This window comes from Oncorhynchus kisutch, linkage group LG27 (genome assembly GCF_002021735.2).
Source record: "Oncorhynchus kisutch isolate 150728-3 linkage group LG27, Okis_V2, whole genome shotgun sequence".
Lineage (NCBI taxonomy): Eukaryota > Metazoa > Chordata > Actinopteri > Salmoniformes > Salmonidae > Oncorhynchus > Oncorhynchus kisutch.
Window position 1 is genome coordinate 22,359,600 of NC_034200.2, and position 20,019 is coordinate 22,379,618.

Consider the following 20,019-nt stretch of genomic DNA (forward strand, 5'->3'; position numbering starts at 1 on the left):
GGCTTCCATGCTGCCCGCTGGGCCCCTCAGCTGTCTGGCCTCTGCCACCAGCAGCTGAACAGACATTTATGCACCACAGCCATTGTTCGCATATGCTCCACGCAGCCACAGGGACCAAATAAAACTTAAAAGGTCCCTTTTTATGTGATCACTAAAAGCATGGGCACATTGTAAAAAGGGTTAGCCTTGGTGGCGGGCAGGGACAGAGTTTTATCCTCTCCTCCAGCAGCCGCTTCCGCCATCCTTCACAGAGGGAGGGGAGGAGGCTGCCTGCCTTCTGGGTCTCTGTGCTGGGTTGATTTTAGGACATATATCCATGGGTCTACCTATGTCTCCACATGAGCCCAGTCTGTCTCTACCCCACCACAGCCATGTACCATCTCCTGTCCTGACACGTCAGCTGTCAGTGTCCAGTCCTAGACGAGTGAGACACTCGGTCCCTGACCACTCAATCAGCCCCCAGCGCTGTGTGCGTCTCCGTGGCAGCACAGGCAGGGGGAGAGGCAGGTCCTAAGTGGAGCTGAAAGCGCCAGTCAGGCAGGAGTTTCTGGCGGGCCGCTCATCACAGGGTTTATAGAGGTGCCAGTCAGATCTACCGCCAGTCAGCCAGCCCCCCCCCCCCCCCCCCCCCCCCAGACTGCCACGCTCCCATAACCAGATAACCAGCCACTGGCAGCTGACAGACAGCTGACACAACCCAGTAAACCTCCTCCCTCTGTCTGCCGCTGACATCCAACAACACTTTACAGGGAGGGAGGGGGAGTTGCAGCATCTCAACATGTCTATTTCAATCAGTCTGCTTTAGCAGCAGGTTTAATAGCTAGCTCAGATCTTTCTTTCCCTGCTGGTCTACGTGTGTAGAGAGAGCGATAGGGAGACGGGGTCTGGAAGAAGGGCTTGCTACTGTTGGAGCCCTGCTTTACACTGTCATCCTGTCTGACATGACAGAACTGCCTGCTTCAGAGGTTGTGAAGTGTATATACAGTGTTTAAACGCATTTGTATTTCCCTCCACAATATTAAGGACGGTTGCATGGTCTGACAGAGCAATGACCTTGCCTCCGCTCTCCCCTCCCTCCCTCCCTCTGCCCCCCTCCCGCTCCTCAGGAACAGGCTTTGCCATGTGTAGCACGAAGGAGAGCCACGACAGCGACGCCGACCTGGACGTGGATGGAGACGACACGCTGGAGTACGGCAAGGCCCAGTACACAGAGGCAGACATCATTCCCTGCTCCGGAGAGGACCAAGGAGAAGCCAAAGAACGGGAGGCCCTGCGCGGGGCGGTGTTGAAGTAGGTTCTCACTCCTACCACTCTACTGAAGTCCACTCGTGTCTACTCTACTGACTGTGGCGTTGCGCTCCTTCTCACGGCTTTGGGTTTTGTTTGCTCTTTCAGTGGTGGAATGCCGTCCAACAGAATAGCGGCAGAGTTCTCCAAATGGGCCAGTGATGGTGAGTTGAGGCTTGGAACAAGATGTCATCTTCTGTTTTTATGGTTACCATATTGAAATCTTTTGACCGTATTGATTTAATGTCAAGGTCATAGTTTCACATCTCTCTCTGCAGAGATGCCCTCCACCAGCAATGGCGAGAGCAGCAAGCAACAGCTGCCTCAGGACCCCAACGCCGCCTGCTCATCCTCCAATGCGCCCCGGACCTGTAAAAACAGTGAAATAGAGAAGTAAGAACCATCCCTCCCCTCTTCTCAGCCCCAGAGCACACACCCGCCCAAGCCCTTTCCTATCTCGTTTCTATTACTCTCAAATTAGTTTTCCTTCCTTCGCCCGGCCGGTTGGGTCATAAATGATGCATTTTGTGTGGTCATTTTTCCTCCTGCGGTGAGATAGCCGGTGAATCTGTTGCTTTGACTCACTTCATCCACTGGTCTGATCACAGAGAGGCTCCCGTGGTATTGATCCTCTCTCTGTAGCCGTATGCTCCATCTGGGCCAGACACACAGCACCACGCAGGAATCCTAATTTCACCACATAAGCACACACACTACCTCCCTCCTGCTACCTACCTAGCAGCAGACCTCCTAGTAGAAGCCCAGCTCCAGTCTCCCCAGCCCCTCCCTGCCAAGCAGCAGATAAATGTGAATAACCTGTTCATGTGAAAGGGCAGCCCCTCTAATTCCCTCATCTCCATGTCCTCATCCATATTCCCCGACAAGCGGTGCCCAGAAAACAATTTCCACCAGCAGCAGCATGGCCGGCCCCTCTGAATGGGTAATTGGGGTCAGAGCAGCACAGCAAGTGGAGAGAGAGAGGGATTTTGGTTGATTGCTTGCTTCTGCATGTTTGGCATATTCCATGTTCCCCCCCTTTGCTCCTTTTGCGCCCCATTTTGGCTCAGTTGCTTCAGTTTCCCCCCACACCTATCTTAAACATGGCCACAGGTCAAAACTGCAGTCTGCCACTGCCTTCCATCACAATCCCTCTCTCTCTTCCTTGCTGCCTTCACTTGTCCAAGCCTCAGAGACTGACTGACTTACTGACTACTTCTGACTCCTTCCGCACATCTCATTTGGCCATTTCCTTTCCTCAGTGTCCATTTCCCCTGCTGACTCTGACTGAGATAAATGAGTGTTTTGTTTTCAATAAAGCAGCCAAACGGCTCCGTTTCTTACTCTCCCTCAGCCACCATCATCATCATTGACTTCCTGTAAAGGGCTCATGTTAAACTGCCTAGTAGTACGAGAGTAGCAAGTGTTTTCTAAATCCACACACGCATGTTTATTTCCTCTTTCTCTTAGCGCCCGTAGTCACACACACACACTTTTCTACACACTCTTGGGAGGGCTGCCCTGCCTGCCTGGCAGGCTAAATGCTTAATTTAAATGAATCAATCAGGAGGAAGTTGCTCAGCTTAGAGTAGAGCTGGTCTAGCCACATATTAAATATCAGCCTGCTGCTGGAGAACTGAACTGGTGCATAAGCAAAGCAGCTTGAGGTGTATTGATCTGGGTTGCGTCCCAAATGGCACCCTATTCCCTTTATAGTGCACTACTTTTGACCGGAGCCCTATGGGCCCTGGTCAGAAGTGGTGTACTATAAAGGGAATGACCCTGATCTGGGCTCATCGGTACACTGTGATCACGTATCTGGCACTATCCCTCCACCCCTCTTCCTGGGTGACAGTGTGTGTACCCAGGATGAATGTATGTGTGCGGAGTGGGAGGATGAATTCATCAGCAGCACATCCTCTGGGGCAGTGTGGTTATGATCCGTCTGTGTGGCAGACAGACCGATGTAAACACAGTGACTGTCTGAGGGTTAGGGAGGGAAAGCCTTGTGTCCATAAGGATAACCGTGTCGGGGGTTTAGGCTTAAGTGAGTGTAGGAATAGCGAGTTGCTCTTTTTTTGGTGTGTGTGTGTGTCGGCATGAAGAAAGACAGGTGAGCGCTCCCTAAGTGGTGAAGCCAGGAGCATGACAGCTTAGGTTGATTCATCGCTGTAACCCTGTTGAGGCTCCCTGCCTCCCCTCTTACACACACATACACACACGGTCCATCTACCTCACACACACACACACATTCGCGACAGCCACCTCTCTGTGCCATTATGTGGTGGAGAGGGGCATTAGGTGTGTTAGGCGGGCAGGCCATAGATCACTCCCGCTGGTTGTCAGACAGAAGGAAGAGTATGCCTAAGCCATGAGCAGGGCCTCCTGAATCAGCTTTATTAGCTTATCTATCGGCTGCTCTGCTCCAGATGTGACACACGCCCGTGTATTTAATATGTTTCCACCAACCAGTCTGCTCTGGAGCACATACTCACTGGTTGGCACCCTATTCCCTAAATAGTGCACTACTTTTGATTGTGCCTTATGGGGAAAAAGAAAGTCAAACGTAGTGCACTGTACAGGGAATTGGGTGCCGTTTGGGACACCTCACAGTAACTCTCCAGCTGAAACTATTATTCCCAGATATTTCTCGTTTTTCTCCCTCCCTGCCATTGTTTTCTACTTAAGCAATAAGGCACCTCAGGGGATGTGGTATATGGCCAATATACCACGGCTAAGGGCTGTTCTTAGGTATGACGCATTGTGGAGTGCCTGGCTGGATACAGCCCTTAGCCGTGGTATATTGGCCATATACCACAAACCCCTGAGGTGCCTTACTGCTATTATGAACTGGTTACCAATGTAATTAGAGCAGTAAAAACAAATGTTTTGTCATACCCGTGGTATACGGTCTGATAACAACAGCTGGTGCACGAAATCTAAGGAAGTCTCTAGATTTTGCTCACCAAAAGTAGAGTATATTATGATAAATTGCAGGCCACACTACTTGCCTAGAGAGTTCTCAGCTATACTTTTCGTGGCTGTTTATTTACCAGACGGATGCCTGCACTAAGACCGCACTCAGTCAGCTGTATAAGGAAATAAGCAAACAGGAAACCACTCACCCAGAGGTGGCGCTCCTAGTGGCCGGAGATTTTAATGCAGGGAAACTTAAATCAGTTCTACCAAATCTCTATCAACATGTTAAATGTGCAACCAGAGGGAAAAAACTCTAGATCACCTGTACTCCACACACAGATGCGTATAGAGCTCTCCTCGCCCTCCATTTGGTAAATCCGACCACAACTCTATCCTCCTGATTCCTGCTTACAAGCTAAAATTAAAGCAGGAAGCACCAGTGACTCGGTCTATAAAAAAGTGGTCAGATGAAGCAGATGCTAAACTACAGGACTGCTTTGCTATCACAGACTGGAACATGTCCCGGGATTCTTCCGATGACATTGAGGAATACACCACATCAGTCACTGGCTTTATCAATAAGTACATTGAGGACATCGTCCCCACAGTGACTGTACGTACATACCCCAACCAGAAGCCATGGATTACAGGCAACATTCGCACTGAGGTAAAGGGTAGAGCTGCCACTTTCAAGGCGCGGGACACTAACCCGGAAGCTTACAAGAAATCCCGCTATGCCCTGCGACGAACCATCAAACGTCAATACAGGGCTAAGATTGAATCATACTACACTGGCTCCGATGCTCGTTGGATGTGGCAGGGCTTGCAAACTATTACAGACTACAAAGGGAAGCACTGCCTCGAGCTGCCCAGTGACACGAGCCTACCAGACGAGCTAAATCACTTCTATGCTCTCTTTGAGGCATGCATGAGAGCATCAGCTGTTCCGGACGACTGTGTGATCACGCTCTCCGTAGCCGACGTGAGTAAGACCTTTAAACAGGTCAACATTCACAAGGCTGCGGGGCCAGATGGATTACCAGGACGTGTGCTCCGGGCATGTGCTAACCAACTGGCAGGTGTCTTCACTGACATTTTCAACATGTCCCTGATTGAGTCTGTAATACCAACATGCTTCAAGCAGACCACCATAGTCCCTGTGCCCAAGAACACAAAGTCAACCTGCCTAAATGACTACAGACTCGTGGCACTCACGTCCGTAGCCATGAAGTGCTTTGAAAGGCTGGTAATGGCTCACATCAACACCATTATCCCAGAAACCCTAGACCCACTCCAATTTGCATACCGCCCAAACAGATTCACAGATGATGCAATCTCTATTGCGCTCCACACTGCCCTTTCCCACCTAGACAAAATAAACACCTATGCGAGAATGCTATTCATTGACTACAGCTCAGTGTTCAACACCATAGTACCCTCAAAGCTCATCACTAAGCTAAGGAACCTGGGACTAAACACCTCCCTCTGCAACTGGATCCTGGACTTCCTGACGGGCCGCGCCCAGGTGGTGAGGGTAGGTAGCAACACATCTGCCATGCTGATCCTCAACACTGGAGCTCCCCAGGGGTGTGTGCTCAGTCCCCTCCTGTACTCCTGTTCACCCACGACTGCATGGCCAGGCACTACTCCCAACACCATCATTAAGTTTGCTGATGACACAACAGTGGTAGGCCTGATCACCGACAACGATGAGACAGCCTATAGGGAGGAGGTCAGAGACCTGGACGGGTGGTGCCAGAACAACAACCTATCCCTCAACGTAACCAAGACTAAGGAGATGATTGTGGACTACCGGAAAAGGAGCACCAAGCACGTTCCCATTCTCATCGACAGGGCTGTAGTGAGCAGGTTGAGAGCTTCAAGTTCCTTGGTGTCCACATCACCAACAAACTAGAATGGTCCGATCACACCAAGACAGTCATGAAGAGGGCACGACAAAGCCTATTCCCCCTCAGGAAACTAAACAGATTTGGCATGGGTCCTGAGATCCTCAAAAGGTTCTACAGCTGCAACATCGAGAGCATCCTGACCGGTTGCATCACTGCCTGGTACGGCAATTACTCGGCCTCCGACCGCAAGGCACTTCAGAGGGTAGTGCATACTGCCCAGTACATCACTGGGGCAAAGCTGCCTGCCATCCAGGACCTCTACACCAGGCGGTGTCAGGGGAAGGTCCTGAAAATTGTCAAAGACCCTAGCCACCCCAGTCATAGATTGTTCTCTCTACTACCGCATGGCAAGCGGTACCGGAGTGCCAAGTCTAGGACAAAAAAGCTTCTTAACAGTTTTTACCCCCAAGCCATAAGACTCCTGAACAGGTAACCAAATGGTTACCCAGACTATTTGCATTGTGTGCCACCCCCAACCCCTCTTTGACGCTGCTGCTACTCTCTGTTTATCTTATATGCATAGTCACTTTAACTATACATTCATGTACATACTACCTCAATTGGCCCGACCAACCAGTGCTCCCGCACATTGGCTAACCGGGCTATCTGCATTGTGTCCCACCACCCGGCAACCCCTCTTTTTACGCTACTGCTACTATCTGTTCATCATATATGTACAGTCACATTAACCATACCCACATGTACATACTACCTCAATAATCCTGACTAACCGGTGTCTGTATACAGCCTTGCTACTCTTATTTTCAAATGTATTATTACTGTTGTTTTATTGGTTTACTTACCTACACACACACTTTTTTTTCCTCCACACTATTGGTTAGAGCCTGTAAGTAAGCATTTCACTGTAAGTAAGCATTTCACTGTAAGTAAGCATTTCACTGTTGTATTCGGCGCACGTGACAAATAAACTTTGATTTGATATACCACTGCTGACAGCCGATCAGCTTTCAGGGCTCGACCCACCCAGTTTAGAAAAATCCTTATTTGATCAGGTTCCAGGAGATGTTTGGAGGATATTTTATTATACGCCGGAGGGGAATGATGTCATTCATCATAGAGAGAGGGTTGTTCTGGGAATTATAGTTTTTAACCATTCCTCCTTAGTGTCTGTTGGCTTACTGCAGGTATTCCCAAACTGGAGGGGTTTTTCTGACCATTTCAACTGATGGTTCATAATCATTTGGTGGGGATCAATCATTTTCAAACTGTACATTTATATTTTCCAACGGAGCTATGCATTTGGGCAATTTTTCTCTCTCGCCTGAGCAGCCTCGTTTCAAATCAAATTAAACCATCTAGTGTTCAGCGAAATAACAACACAATGTCAAATACAGGTAGCCTAGTCAAATAATTAACATCCAATCACATTAACCATTACTCTGACGGGAAACCTTCACTGTTGCACAGACATTTAGAAACAAAACATGATCATTTGAAAAATAAGCCACAGGAGTTTTTTGAGCAAGAATAAATACGTATTTTGAGTAGTAAGACAGACATATATAAAAGCAACAGATACCATTATTTAGAAGCGTCTTATATGGTGAACTACCGAGTAGCTACTGCAAACATGCCCAATACTATTGTGGAGGACTTAATTCTTCCTGCTGCCACGGATTTGGCTTGGACAATGATGGGGGAAACGTTAAAAAAAACTATCCAGACAATGCCTTCATCAAACAACACTGTTTCATGATGCATCAGTGACATGGCAGGAGATGTTTTGAAACAATTACTGCTTCGCATAAAAGCCAGTGCGTTACAGCTGGATGACATGGCAGGCCTGGCACAACTCCTGGTATATATCTGTTACGTTTATGGGGGGTCTATTAAGGAAGACATCCTCTTCTGCAAACCACTGGAAACCAGGACAACAGGAGAGGATATTTTTAAAGTACTGGACAGCTTTGTGACATCAAATAGAATTTGGTGGTCAAGATGTGTTTGTATCTGTACTGATTGCGTAAAAGCCATGACAGGGAGACATAGTGGAGTGGTAACGTGCATGCAAGTAGTTGCTCATGACGCTACTTGGGTACACTGCAGCCTCCACAGAGAGGCTCTTGCTGCCAAGGAAATGCCTGACAGCTTGAAAGATGTTTTGGACACTACAGTGAAAATGGTTAACTTTGTTAACTTTTTATGACTGCTGGGGCAGTATTGAGTAGCTTGGATGAAAATGTGTCCATTGTAAACAGCCAGCTCCTCATTCTCAGTTGCTAATATATGCATATTATTATTAGTATTGGATAGAAAACACTACCGTTTCCAAAACTGTCAAAATATTGTCTGTGAGTATAACAGAACTGATATTGCAGGTGAAACCCTGAGGAAAATCAAAACAGGAAGTGGAACAGGAAACTCCATGTTCCATAGCCTCCCTTTGCTGGATTTAAAGGAATATGAACCAGATTCCTTTTCCTATCGCTTCCTCAAGGTGTCAACAGTCTTCAGACATAGTTTCAGGCTTTTATTTTGAAAAATGAGCCAGAACGATAACATCGCGTCAAGTGGTCACATGAGTTTTGCTCGCGCAACAAAGTTTGGATAGGTATTGCTTTTCCCTCTCCTACTGTGAAAGACATTTGCGGTTGATATATTATCGATTATATATTTTAAAAACAACTTAAGGATTGATTATTTATAAAAACGTTTGACATGTTCCTGTGGACATTATGAAAACTATTTGGAATTTTCGTCTGTTGTCGTGACCGCTTTTTCCTGTGGATTTCTTAATATAACGTGACAAACAAACTGAGGTATTTTGGATATAAAAATTATCTTTATGGAACAAAAGGAACATTTGTTGTGTAACTGGGAGTCTCGTGAGTGAAAACATCTGAAGATCATCAAAGATAAACGATTTATTTGATTGCTTTTCTGATTTTTGTGACCAAGCTTCCTGATGCTAAATGTACTTAATGTTTTGTTGTGCGATCGATAAACTTACACAAACGCTTGGATAGCTTTCGCTGTAAAGAATATTTTCTCAATCTGACACGACAGGTGGATTAACAAAAGGCTAATCTGTGTTTTCCTATATTGCACTTGTGATTTCATGAATATAAGTATTTGTAGTAATATTTATTGAATGTAGCGTTATGCTATTCAGCGGTTGTTGATGACACTTATCCCGATAGGGGGATTGCAGCCATAACAAGTTGGCAAGGCCCCTGAACGCTCGTGTATTTTCTGCATTATGCAATGATGTGGGCAGCGACCGTGTAACGCTTTTACAACATACAGAAGTGCTCTGGTTAGCAAGGGGCAAAGTATTGACACGGTTTTTAAATTGAGAAACAAGCTTAGTTTTCTTTACTGACCATAATTTTCACTTGTCTGACCGCTTGCATGATGACGAGTTTCTCACACGACTGGCCTAACTGGGTGATTTTTTTTCTCGCCTGAATGATCTGAATCTAGGATAACAGGGACTCTCCGAAACTATATTCAATGTGGGGACAAAATTGAGTCTATGATTAAGAGCTCTTTTTTTGGCTGCATTAACAAGGACAACACACAGGTCTTTCCATCATTGTTAGATTTTTTTTTGTGTGCAAATGAACTCAAGCTTACGGACAATGTCAAATGTAATACAGCGAAGCGGACGACCAAAAACAACTGGATTCGTTATCTCTTTTATCCCCTGCTTCCAGTCCATTTATCGATATGTGAACAAGAGCCTCATCGAAATTGCAACAAGCGGTTCTGGGAAAATTGAATTTAATCAGAAGCCAGTGCCAGAGTTTCTTACCTTAGCAAATCCTGCTGGTAAGTCACTGATGCCCTTTGCAACCATGTAGCTATTTGGATTCTCGACCCTCACTATTATGAAAACTACATACAGGCACAGACTGTGTAAAATTATTTAAGACGGAGAGACTCTCCAATACAACTCAACATTGCAGAGTTGTGTGCATCCTTCTCATTAACCTGTGGTGAGTTATTCACCATTTTTGATTCACAAATAAGGATTTAGATGTAAAATGGTTAAATATAGAGCAAAATGATTTATTATTTGTGCCCAGGTCCTATAAGAGCTCCTTGTCACTTCCCACAAGCCGGGTTGTGACAGCTCACACATTCTTATGTTTAATAAATGTATAGTGTGTGTGTGGCAGGTTTACAATGATGGCAAAAACAACATTGGAGAGTGCGCTGACCCTGGTGCTAGCGGGGGTACGTAGCTGGAGGTTGAATGTTTGAAGGGGTACGGACTATAAAAGGTTTTGGAACCACTGGCTTAGTGGGAGGAACAAGACCGTATTATTAGTATTGTCACAGAAGGGAAAGAGTTTATTGAAATACATTTTTTATTCAAATACAAATAAATCATTTAATTACATTTATTTTTTATTTAACCAGGCAAGTCAGTTAAGAACAAATTATTATTTACAATAATAACGGCCTAGGAACAGTGGGTTTAACTGCCTTGTTCAGGCACAGAACCACAGATTTTTACCATGTCACCTCGGGGATTTGATCTAGCAACCTTTCGGTTACTGGCCCAACGCTCTAACCACTAGGCTACCTGCCGCTTGTTGTTCCATTTGGATCTTTCTGTTGGCATTCTATGGATTATTGTGCCAAAATCTATAAGTAAAGAAATGGGCATGCAGTGTGACAGTTTTATGGGCAATTTCCTGATACAAAAGAAATAGGTTTAATCTGAGAATCCCTTTAAGGAGACCAAATAAGGGATTGAATGATTTCAGAAGAACGAGGCTGAAATTCCCTCCTTGCTGTTTGCAAAATGCATGTATTTGTAGGGACTTTCTCAGCCCTCGTTCTCAAATGAAAATGAGGTTTGTCTCCTTTCGTTATGCTGATGCATTGTGTGTGTGTGTGTGTGTGTGTGTGTGTGTGTGTGGCGGTAGTGAAATCTCTGATCTCATCCCAGATGGGTAATGATCTCTTGGCATTGGGGTCGTCTCCAACCCCACTCGTTCCCAAGAAGATAAATGACCTCTCCAATGCCGCCAATGTGATTGCTGCAAAATGTCATGCTCAACATGAAACAATGGCAGAGATTTCCGTGTAGCTTTGCAAGTAATTGAATCTGTCCTCAATTTCTAAGTGATGACTCTACCCCACCTCCTCCGTCCTCCTCTGCTTCTCCCCATCTCCCCCTCGGACCCTGTGAGAGAAAGAGAAGCCCTCCCCCTATAGCCATCTGAGGCCTTCCTCACACACAATGGCTGGAGCTGAAGAAATCAATTGTGACTTCAATGTTTTATCTGGTGTCAGTTTAGTTAAAGATGCACAATGCAGAAATCGCTCTGCCATTTCCTGGTTGCAAAAAATTTGAATAGTTCGCCTAATTTATTTTTGTGACTTTTTTTTACGCTGATTAGATTCACGCGCTGGTGTGGACATTGCCTTATGGGATTACACACACGATCCCATAATGTTAAAGTGGAATGATGTTCTTCTATAATTTTACAAATCAAGTACAGATTAAAAGCTGAAATGTCTTGAGTCAGTAAGTGTTCAATCCCTTTGTTATGACAAGCCTAAAGAAGTTCAAGAGTGAAAATGTCCTTAACAATTTGCAAAAGTTGCATGGACTCACTCTGTGTGCAATAATAGTGTTTACCATGATTTTGTAATGACTATCTCTGCTCTGTACCATACACATACAATTATTTTTAAGGTCCCTCAGTTGAGCAGTGAAATTCAACCACAAACACCAGGGAGGTTTTCCAATGGTTCACAAAGAAGGGCACCTATTGGTAGATTAAAAGAAGAAAGAAAAAAAACACATTGAATAACCCTTTGAGCATGGTGGAGTTATTAATTACACTTTGGATGGTGTATCAATACACCCAGTCACTACAAGATACAGGCGTCCTTCCTAACTCAGTTGCCGGAGAGAGGACAGAAACGGCTCATGGATTTCACCATGAGGCCAATGGTGACTTTAAAACCATTACACAGTTTAATGGCTGTGATAGGAGAAAACTGAGGATGGATCAACAACATTGTAGTTTCTCCACAATACTAACCTAATTGACAGAGTGAAAAGAAGGAAGCCTGTACAGAATAACAATATTCCAAAACATGCATCCTGTTTGCAATAAGGCATTAAGGTAATACTGCAAAAAATGTGGCAAAGAAATTAACTTTTTTCTCTGAATACAAAGCGTTATGTTTGGGGCAAATACAACACATTACTGAGTACTGCTCTCCATATTTTCACACATAGTGGTAGCTGAATCATGTTATGGGTATGCTTGTAATTGTTAAAGATTGGGCAGTTTTTCAGAATAAAAAATGAACAGAATGGCGCTAAATCCTGGAGGAAACCCTTCGGTCTGCTTTCCACCAGACACTGAGATTAATTCACCTTTCAGCAGGACATTAACCTAAAACACAAGGCCAAATCTACACTGTAGTTACTTGCCAAGAAGACACGAATGTGCTTGAGTGGCTGAGTTAGTTAGATTTTCAAACATATTTAAGTTAAAACTATGGCAAGACCTGAAAATGGTTTTCTAGCAGTGGAAAGCTTTAGTTAGACTCACAGCTGTAATTGCTGCCAAAGGTGATTCTAGCATGTATTGACTTGGTTTGAATACTTATCTTTACAAATGTTAAAATATTTCTTCCACTTTGACATTACTGAGTATTTTGTGTAGATCGTTCACAAAAATGACAATTAAATCCATTTTTATTTTGTAACGCAACAAAATGTGGACAAAGGTGAGGAGTGTGAATACTTTCTGAAGGTAAATGTGTGAATGGTTGTGGATTATTCCCCATTCTAAAAGGTTGTCAGTCCCCTTGGTCTCTCTTTTCCTCCTCCTCCCTCTCTCCTGAATCTAACTGAAATTACACCAGCCAGTAATGTGCTCAGGAGGCCCTCCCTGCCTGCCTGAGAGATGAAAGGCGAGGATATAGATGGACGCTAGATTAAGATAACGGGCTGATGGAGATGGATTGCAGGGGTGCAGTGGCCCAGGGAGCCTGGCAAGCCCGGCTAATGAAATGAGAAATGGGCACACGGCACAATCTCCACCGCCTCCCGCAAACGGTCGGACAGAACACAGGACACTTAATGGGGAAGAAGGACAAGTTCTCCCTCGCTCTTTCTTTCTCGCTCTTTTTATATTTCTGGATCTTTCCAGCCTGTGGCAGTGAGAGGGGAGCATCTCAACTGAGATGACATATATGAATTGTTCTTTGGTTCCAGACTCCTTTTTTACATTTTTAACTAGGTACGCTTGTATGTTCAGTGGGGAGAACTTTTAAAACAGTACTACATAATATTTTAGTTTTCTGTTGTATGTTGTGCCTTTCTGAACACAACCCCAGTTTCTTTGTAGTCCTCCAAGATGGTGTGATTTTCAATACGCCACTGCTTATAAGTATAATTATAAGAAATCTAAGATGTCATAAATTATAAGCAGCTCAGGGCTCCAGCTATGCATTTGGCTTGCTAGCTAAGTGGCTAGATGTCTAGATCAAACATTTTAGTTGCAGCAAAAACAACAAAATAGCGCCCCTTGTGTGCACTTCCGGTAATAGCGTATACCCCAGTATGGTTCTGAAACAGTGTGACGATGTGAAAATATGGATACTGCCCAGCCCTACCTGTATTGTCCCAGCTATAGACGGTGTAGCAGCGTGGGAAACTTTGCATGAGGTAGTATTTCAGGTTACATTGTAAGTCTTGTAAGATTGTATGTGTACTCAAGGCCACTACAGAGTCCCACTGTGGTCACAAACCTCAGCCCAGGCCTGATTCACGGCCCTGTTTTATGCCCACAATGTTTGCTTTACTTGTATTTTCCCTTAGCATAACATGCCTCAACCAATAACTCAACTGATCTTTAGACACCATTTCAGGTTTAGCAAAGGTTGTTTGGTATATTTTAAGCTTCTGTCTTAACATGGATTTTTGAACTGCAGTGTTATAAATTATAGTAGAGAAAAACCTTGTTCAGTCTGCTTTCCAACAGACACTAGGAGACAAATTCACATTTCAGCAGGACAATAGCTTAAAACACAAGGCCAAATATACACTGGAGTTGCTTGCCAAGATTACATTGAATGTTACTGAGTGTCCTAGTTACAGTTTTGACTTAAAACATCTTAAAATCTTTGGCATGATGTGAAAATGGCTGTCTAGCAATGATCAACAACCAACTTGACAGCTTGAAGAATTTCAAGAATAATGTGCAAGTATTGTACAATCCAGTTGTGCAAAGCTCTTAGAGACTAACCCAGAAAGACACAGCTGTCATCACTGCCAAAGGTGATTCTAACATGCATTGACTCCGGGGGTTGAATACTTATCTAATGAAGATGTTTTATTTTTGAATTCGAATGTTTTAAACATTTTTCTTTCATTTTTACATTCATTTTGTGTAGAATGTGGACAAAAAATAGTTAAATTATATCACTTTGAATCCCACTTTGTAATACAACAAAATGTGGAAAAAGGAAAGGGATGTGAGAACTTTCTGGAGGCACTGTATGGGGAAAGTGGTGTACAGATACTAATAGATGGTACAATCCAGTTTACTAATGCCTGATGTCCAGCTGGCCTGTCTGCCTGGGGTTGGGGCTGGACCACCTGATACAATCATCAAATGGTGAGATCATCCAGTCCCTTCTGCCTAGAGTGTAGTAAACTAGGGGCACACAAAAACCCACATTCTATCGGCCATCCCATCGCTCCAATGGCTCAGGCCTCTACATAAAGAAAGATTAAAACCCCCTTTTATTGCACGAGGGAATTAAGTAACTTTTAGAATGTGGTTTCTTATAAATCACCGGCTAAATTAATATTCATCGTCAAACCACGTCGTGCCTGAGAGCGAGAGAGGAGACGAGGGTTGGTCTTTTATAGGGAAAAGTTTTACTCAGTGCCGCCCAATGACAGTGTTGGTTGAGTAAACCACCACAGGGATTTATGATGCTGTTAAAGGGAAAACACCAGGCTACGGAGGACAGCGCTACTGGGCCTTCTTTATAAGCAAGCACGCTAATCAAGGCTAAATGCCTTTTTACAAGCGCCCTGCTAATAAGAGGAGATTTTAAAGCTTTATGGCCATGGTGTTGCAGATTGGAGTCACAGGAGAGAATGACTGGCCTGGTCTCTTTTCTCTGGCTATCCTTGGCCAAGGTCTCTGTCCAGTCAAACAAGAGTTTCAAGTTGACTCGAGTCACCAAGTGTATTGTAATGGACTAACACCAGACATAGGAACATTTTAAGCTCTTGAAGTCACATTCAGCTTAACTCAAATGATGCTACCTTCCGATGAGAAAACAGCATTGGTGTGTGTATATCTAAATACAAAGGCAAAAACAATGCTTTATTCAGTGTAGCTATCGGGCTAGGTAAGTTGAACTACGTTGTGTTGACAGTGGTCAGTCTAGCGCAACTCCTGTACTGTCTCTGTGTTCCTCTGGGCAATCCACTCCTTATTGAAGAACCACACAGGGCCGGTAGTATAATAAATTAAGCTATAGATAGCCACGGCACTGGGCCCTCCGAATGGCCAGTAATCGGAGTGGGGGAGCGCTGTGCCTTGCTGCGTGTCTCCCGCTGAGAGCTGGTCCAATGGTAAATCAATACTGTAGATCAGCACTCCATCTGGCTGGAAAATGAGCGGATCACCATAAACATCTGGCCAGCGCCGTGTCCCGGCCAATCACTGGCGGACATATTGACTTAGTTATTGCTCGTTCATATGCTGCAGGACAGTGTTAAACGTACATTCTCCAGGCAGGGGCATTAATCAGGGGATATTTAGTGGAGGGCCTGAGAGGTGAGGAGGGGAGGGAGCTGTACATCCTGGGTCAGTCAGTGTAGGGATAGGACCTGGGAGGATACAGACCGATAGACAGATGTTAAATGGGGATGTGTCATGTACAGTATAAAGACAGCTCAGTGTCCTGACAAGGAAGGGCTGAATAAAAAGCTTGCCAGCGAGAAATAACTCTCAAAGCAATCAGATCCTGGGACTGAGGACAAAGATTAAGAGTGATTTACGTATTAAAATGGCCTCTGGATTCCTGCAGTGCTGCTACCATAGAGGCAAAACAAGGGATTCCGTGATGTAATGGTGAGGATCCTTTCTCTTTGAGTGTCACTGTGATCTGACCCAAGCCTCTTCCCGTTTGTTGCAGGATCACAGAGGGCTCGAAAGCCACCACATTTGAAGCACTAAAGGCTCGTATCCGGGAACTGGAGAAACAGATCCTTCGAGGGGACAGATATAAGTGTCTCATCTGCATGGTAAGCAACCAACATAGTCCTTTACCTTCACTCTGTCCATCCGTGTGCTTTTCTCTCAGTCTCTAAGCATGTCTGCCGTATCAGAGTGTTTGAACCCAAGCAACCTGCCCATCCACTACTTAAACAACTTTTGGGTGTGTCACAAATGACACCCTATCCCCTATATACCGCACTACTTTTGACTAGGGACCTAATTGACACCCTATTCCCTATATAGTGCACTACTTTTGACTAGGGCCCATAGGGTGTATGGGGTACCATTTAGGATGCAGCGTTGCAGTTTATATGCATGGGCTTTGTATTGACATATTGTCTGGTGGTTGAAGTGATTCCTGCATGGCCTAAAAGTCAGCCATCTCTCCTCCACCTGATTGATTGATTGTGTGTGTCAGAGAGATTCTGTTGCACCAACTGTCATATAGTTCTGAATCCCCAGCTGCATGATGGCTTATTACCATCTGGCAGTTTTCTGACCATTTCAACTGATGGTTCATTATCATTTGGTGGGGATCAATAAGCAAACTTTTGTCTTTGGTTATTGACGTCATCACGGTGATTTGACATCCATCAATGCATCCGGTTCCTGGAGATTTGATTCTGTCCTGTCCCTAATGACTGCTCGGCCATCCGCTCCCCTGGTCTATGTGAGAGAATCAGACGATATGGATTAAGAACAGAACACCACATACCTGAGCAACCCTTTACGAAGTGTGAGTGTGTGTTGTGGTTGTACTTCCTCCATTGTCACTCATAGCCACACACACCCCCACCCCGCCATCTTCTAGTCTCACCTTGAGAATGAGTGAAGAGTGAAGAAGCCAGATTCCTCAGCTTTGGCAGCTCCTTCTCCCTGGCCCGGGCCCCACGACTCTTGACTCTGTGAAAAGCAAGCAATTACTGACGCCTGTCCCTCCTAAAGGTCGTCCCAGCCCCGGGGTGACGGAGAGGAGAGGGGAAGAGATGCATATTGATCACTCCTGCCCTCCAGCGACCATCGTAAAGCTCATTTGTCATTGCTGTCGTCTCCTCCCATCACAAATCTCACTCAGCCAGGCTGAGGAGTGAAGACGCTTTTCCTCTTCTGCTCTGACGGACACGGTTCCTTGTTGACGGGATTTCGATTTTATTTTTAAGATGGGTGAGGAAATAGCCTCTGCAATATCCTGAAAGTCTAACCCACCAGCCAAGGTGGTGAAGAGTCATATTTGACTGCTAACACCTCATCACTCATTTTGAAAGACAAAATGGCTTGTGCTTGTAAGGCAGTAGAGTTCAGTATCTTTCTCTACAGGAGTTTGTTTTGCGATCTGTTTGTGTTCTCTGAACACTTGTTAAAGAACCATACAGGCATACTGAGTCAGCAGGGTCCTTATCAGTGGATCTCTACCACCACCTGCTGTTGCTTTAAGGGACTGGGCACTAAAATGGATGCATTGGATTTCACATCACATCATCTTCACGTTCAGTGTTCTCTGTTCTGTTTCAATGCATTTCATAGAAACAACGTTCTGGCTTGTAAAATTATAATCTATGACATGTGTTGGACATGGTACATGGTGCTGATTATTTTGCTCAGAGCCTGCTACAAGTCTCAAACACATCACACGAGCTGCAACAGAAACTTTAGTGGGTCTTTCTCTCCAGTTCCTAGTGCCGCCCAGGTTGTGTGTGAATGCATGTGTCCAGTCCGTCCGTACCTGTTTCTTTCCATGCTTTGTAGTCCGCCACATCCTAGTGCTCAGCGGTGCCCCCTCTGTACTTCCCTACAGAGGAAGAGATTCCAAACAGACAGGGCTGAAGACAAGAATCTGGGCCAATCGGGGCGGGCCCTCGCGGTAACAGCGCCCAATGAGAGGCGGGTTTCTGAGAGCTGTTCAAAGCCCCTCCCCCCGCTCAGCATTTACTGTTTGTATAGAGGCTACGTTATGGCCGGCGGCGGGATTAAACGGCTGCTCCCACTCCGGAGGGTAAGGCTCTCTGTGCTCCCTTCCCACCCACCCTCCCTCGCCCCTCTGCCTGCCTGCCCGCTCACCCGGCTGGGCTGGCCACCCCCCTCTTCCATGCCTGTGCTTTGGTTTGGTGGCGTCGTTCGTCAGGGCCTGCCCAGTGTTGTACCGTGTGTGCCTGCGACCAGCGTTTGTCTATTTGTGTCAGTCCACACAGTTCTCCTGTAATCTCATATTAATGCTCTCTCTTTCCCTCTCTCCCCCCTATGTGGCAGGACTCGTACACGATGCCCCTCACCTCCATCCAGTGCTGGCACGTCCACTGTGAGGAATGCTGGCTCAGGACTCTGGTGAGAACCCAATGCCAACCCAGCCTCCACAACACATTTCAACACTGCTGTTGCATGGCAACACTACTTCATCACATTACAGCCACTGGTTTCATAGTGACTGAACTTTCTGTCTCTCTCTCTCTCTCTCTCTCTCACTCACTCACACATTCCAACAGGGACATGGTAAAACCAAATGGTCCCCCTGAAATAAAGAGGTCTACTTGTTTCATCTGAATTATCCCCCTAGGTCTACACACATGCACACACTCTTGAGTATGTTTTGTTTCTTTTTTTCAAATGTAGCTGAGTGATTATCCAGTGGAAGCTTTGCATAATGACAATAGACAATTGTGCTGCATCTGACCACAGGTGTGTAGGAACAGTGTAGGTACCTCTCCTCTACTCTCTTTACCAACACAGTAGTGAGTCCCACCTAACCCCTCAACCCCTGGGAAGGTCTCCTCAACCTTTATTGTACAGTGCCCGGTTTCCCAATAGCAGTGGAACTTAGGCTTACTAGTGTTTTTTAACGATGCATCTTTCCTACAACAGCTGAAGATGTAACATGAGTTTCCCAAAACACCATGCAGAGTGAGCGGTCACTAAGTGTGTCGTTGAAGCATGAGTTGATACTGTTGGGATCGAAAGAAAGAGCGCGCTGCTCTCAGATCAGCTTTCTCCATTCAAATTTTACGTTAACATTATAATTATTCCACAATACTGACGACGGATCAGCTCCTAGAGATATTACCACCTACAGCTGCAAATAGTCATGCAGCCTATTCTAATGTTACCCTATAATAATGCACTAAATCAGATTCATTTGGCACGTCATTGCACGTATTTGTATATATTGAAGCAAATTCAAGACAGTTTAGCCTACAATAAAACTCTAATTGTCTGAACATTACATTTATTTCAATATGATTTGAAATATAAAGTCCTATGTAGCCTTCAGACCTATTTTTAAATGTTTATGCGTTCATCTCGGTTTTCATCTTTTTATCCTTTGCTTGCTCAGTTGCAAAGACATTGGCAACGTTGTGTTTGTAGTCAACTTCGTTTCCAAGTTATCGGCAGTTCCAGAGAGAAAGTAAACAGCTTGATTGTATGTTTAGTGGAGATGTTCTGTGTATAAAGTTACGTGGGAGAGTGAAAAGGCATCTAAAAACACACTGAGCTGTTCTTAACTGGTCTGGGGCAGGCGCTAAATAACCAGCATTTTCAACTACTACTTTAACGATGGTTTTGGAAAACCGCTCCGAGATTTAACGATGTTCCTACGAAGGTTCTGACGATGAACTTAGCCTTAAGATGCTCTTGGGAAAGCGGGCCCAGTACGGTATGCCCAGCCAGGCAGA

General features: G+C 45.2%; 1 protein-coding gene across 5 annotated transcripts in view; it reads left to right on the forward strand.

Annotated features, from left to right (window-relative positions):
• Nucleotides 1-20,019, forward strand: part of LOC109871720 (E3 ubiquitin-protein ligase RNF220) — a 190,529-nt gene that overhangs the window by 163,971 nt on the left and 6,539 nt on the right. For all 5 annotated transcript variants that reach the window (XM_031807077.1, XM_031807078.1, XM_031807079.1 and 2 more), the window contains 5 exons: nucleotides 1,107-1,290; nucleotides 1,396-1,451; nucleotides 1,566-1,680; nucleotides 16,272-16,380; nucleotides 18,602-18,676. In XM_031807077.1, the coding sequence (XP_031662937.1) occupies nucleotides 1,107-1,290; nucleotides 1,396-1,451; nucleotides 1,566-1,680; nucleotides 16,272-16,380; nucleotides 18,602-18,676 (539 nt within the window). The remainder of the gene's footprint in view (nucleotides 1-1,106; nucleotides 1,291-1,395; nucleotides 1,452-1,565; nucleotides 1,681-16,271; nucleotides 16,381-18,601; nucleotides 18,677-20,019) is intronic.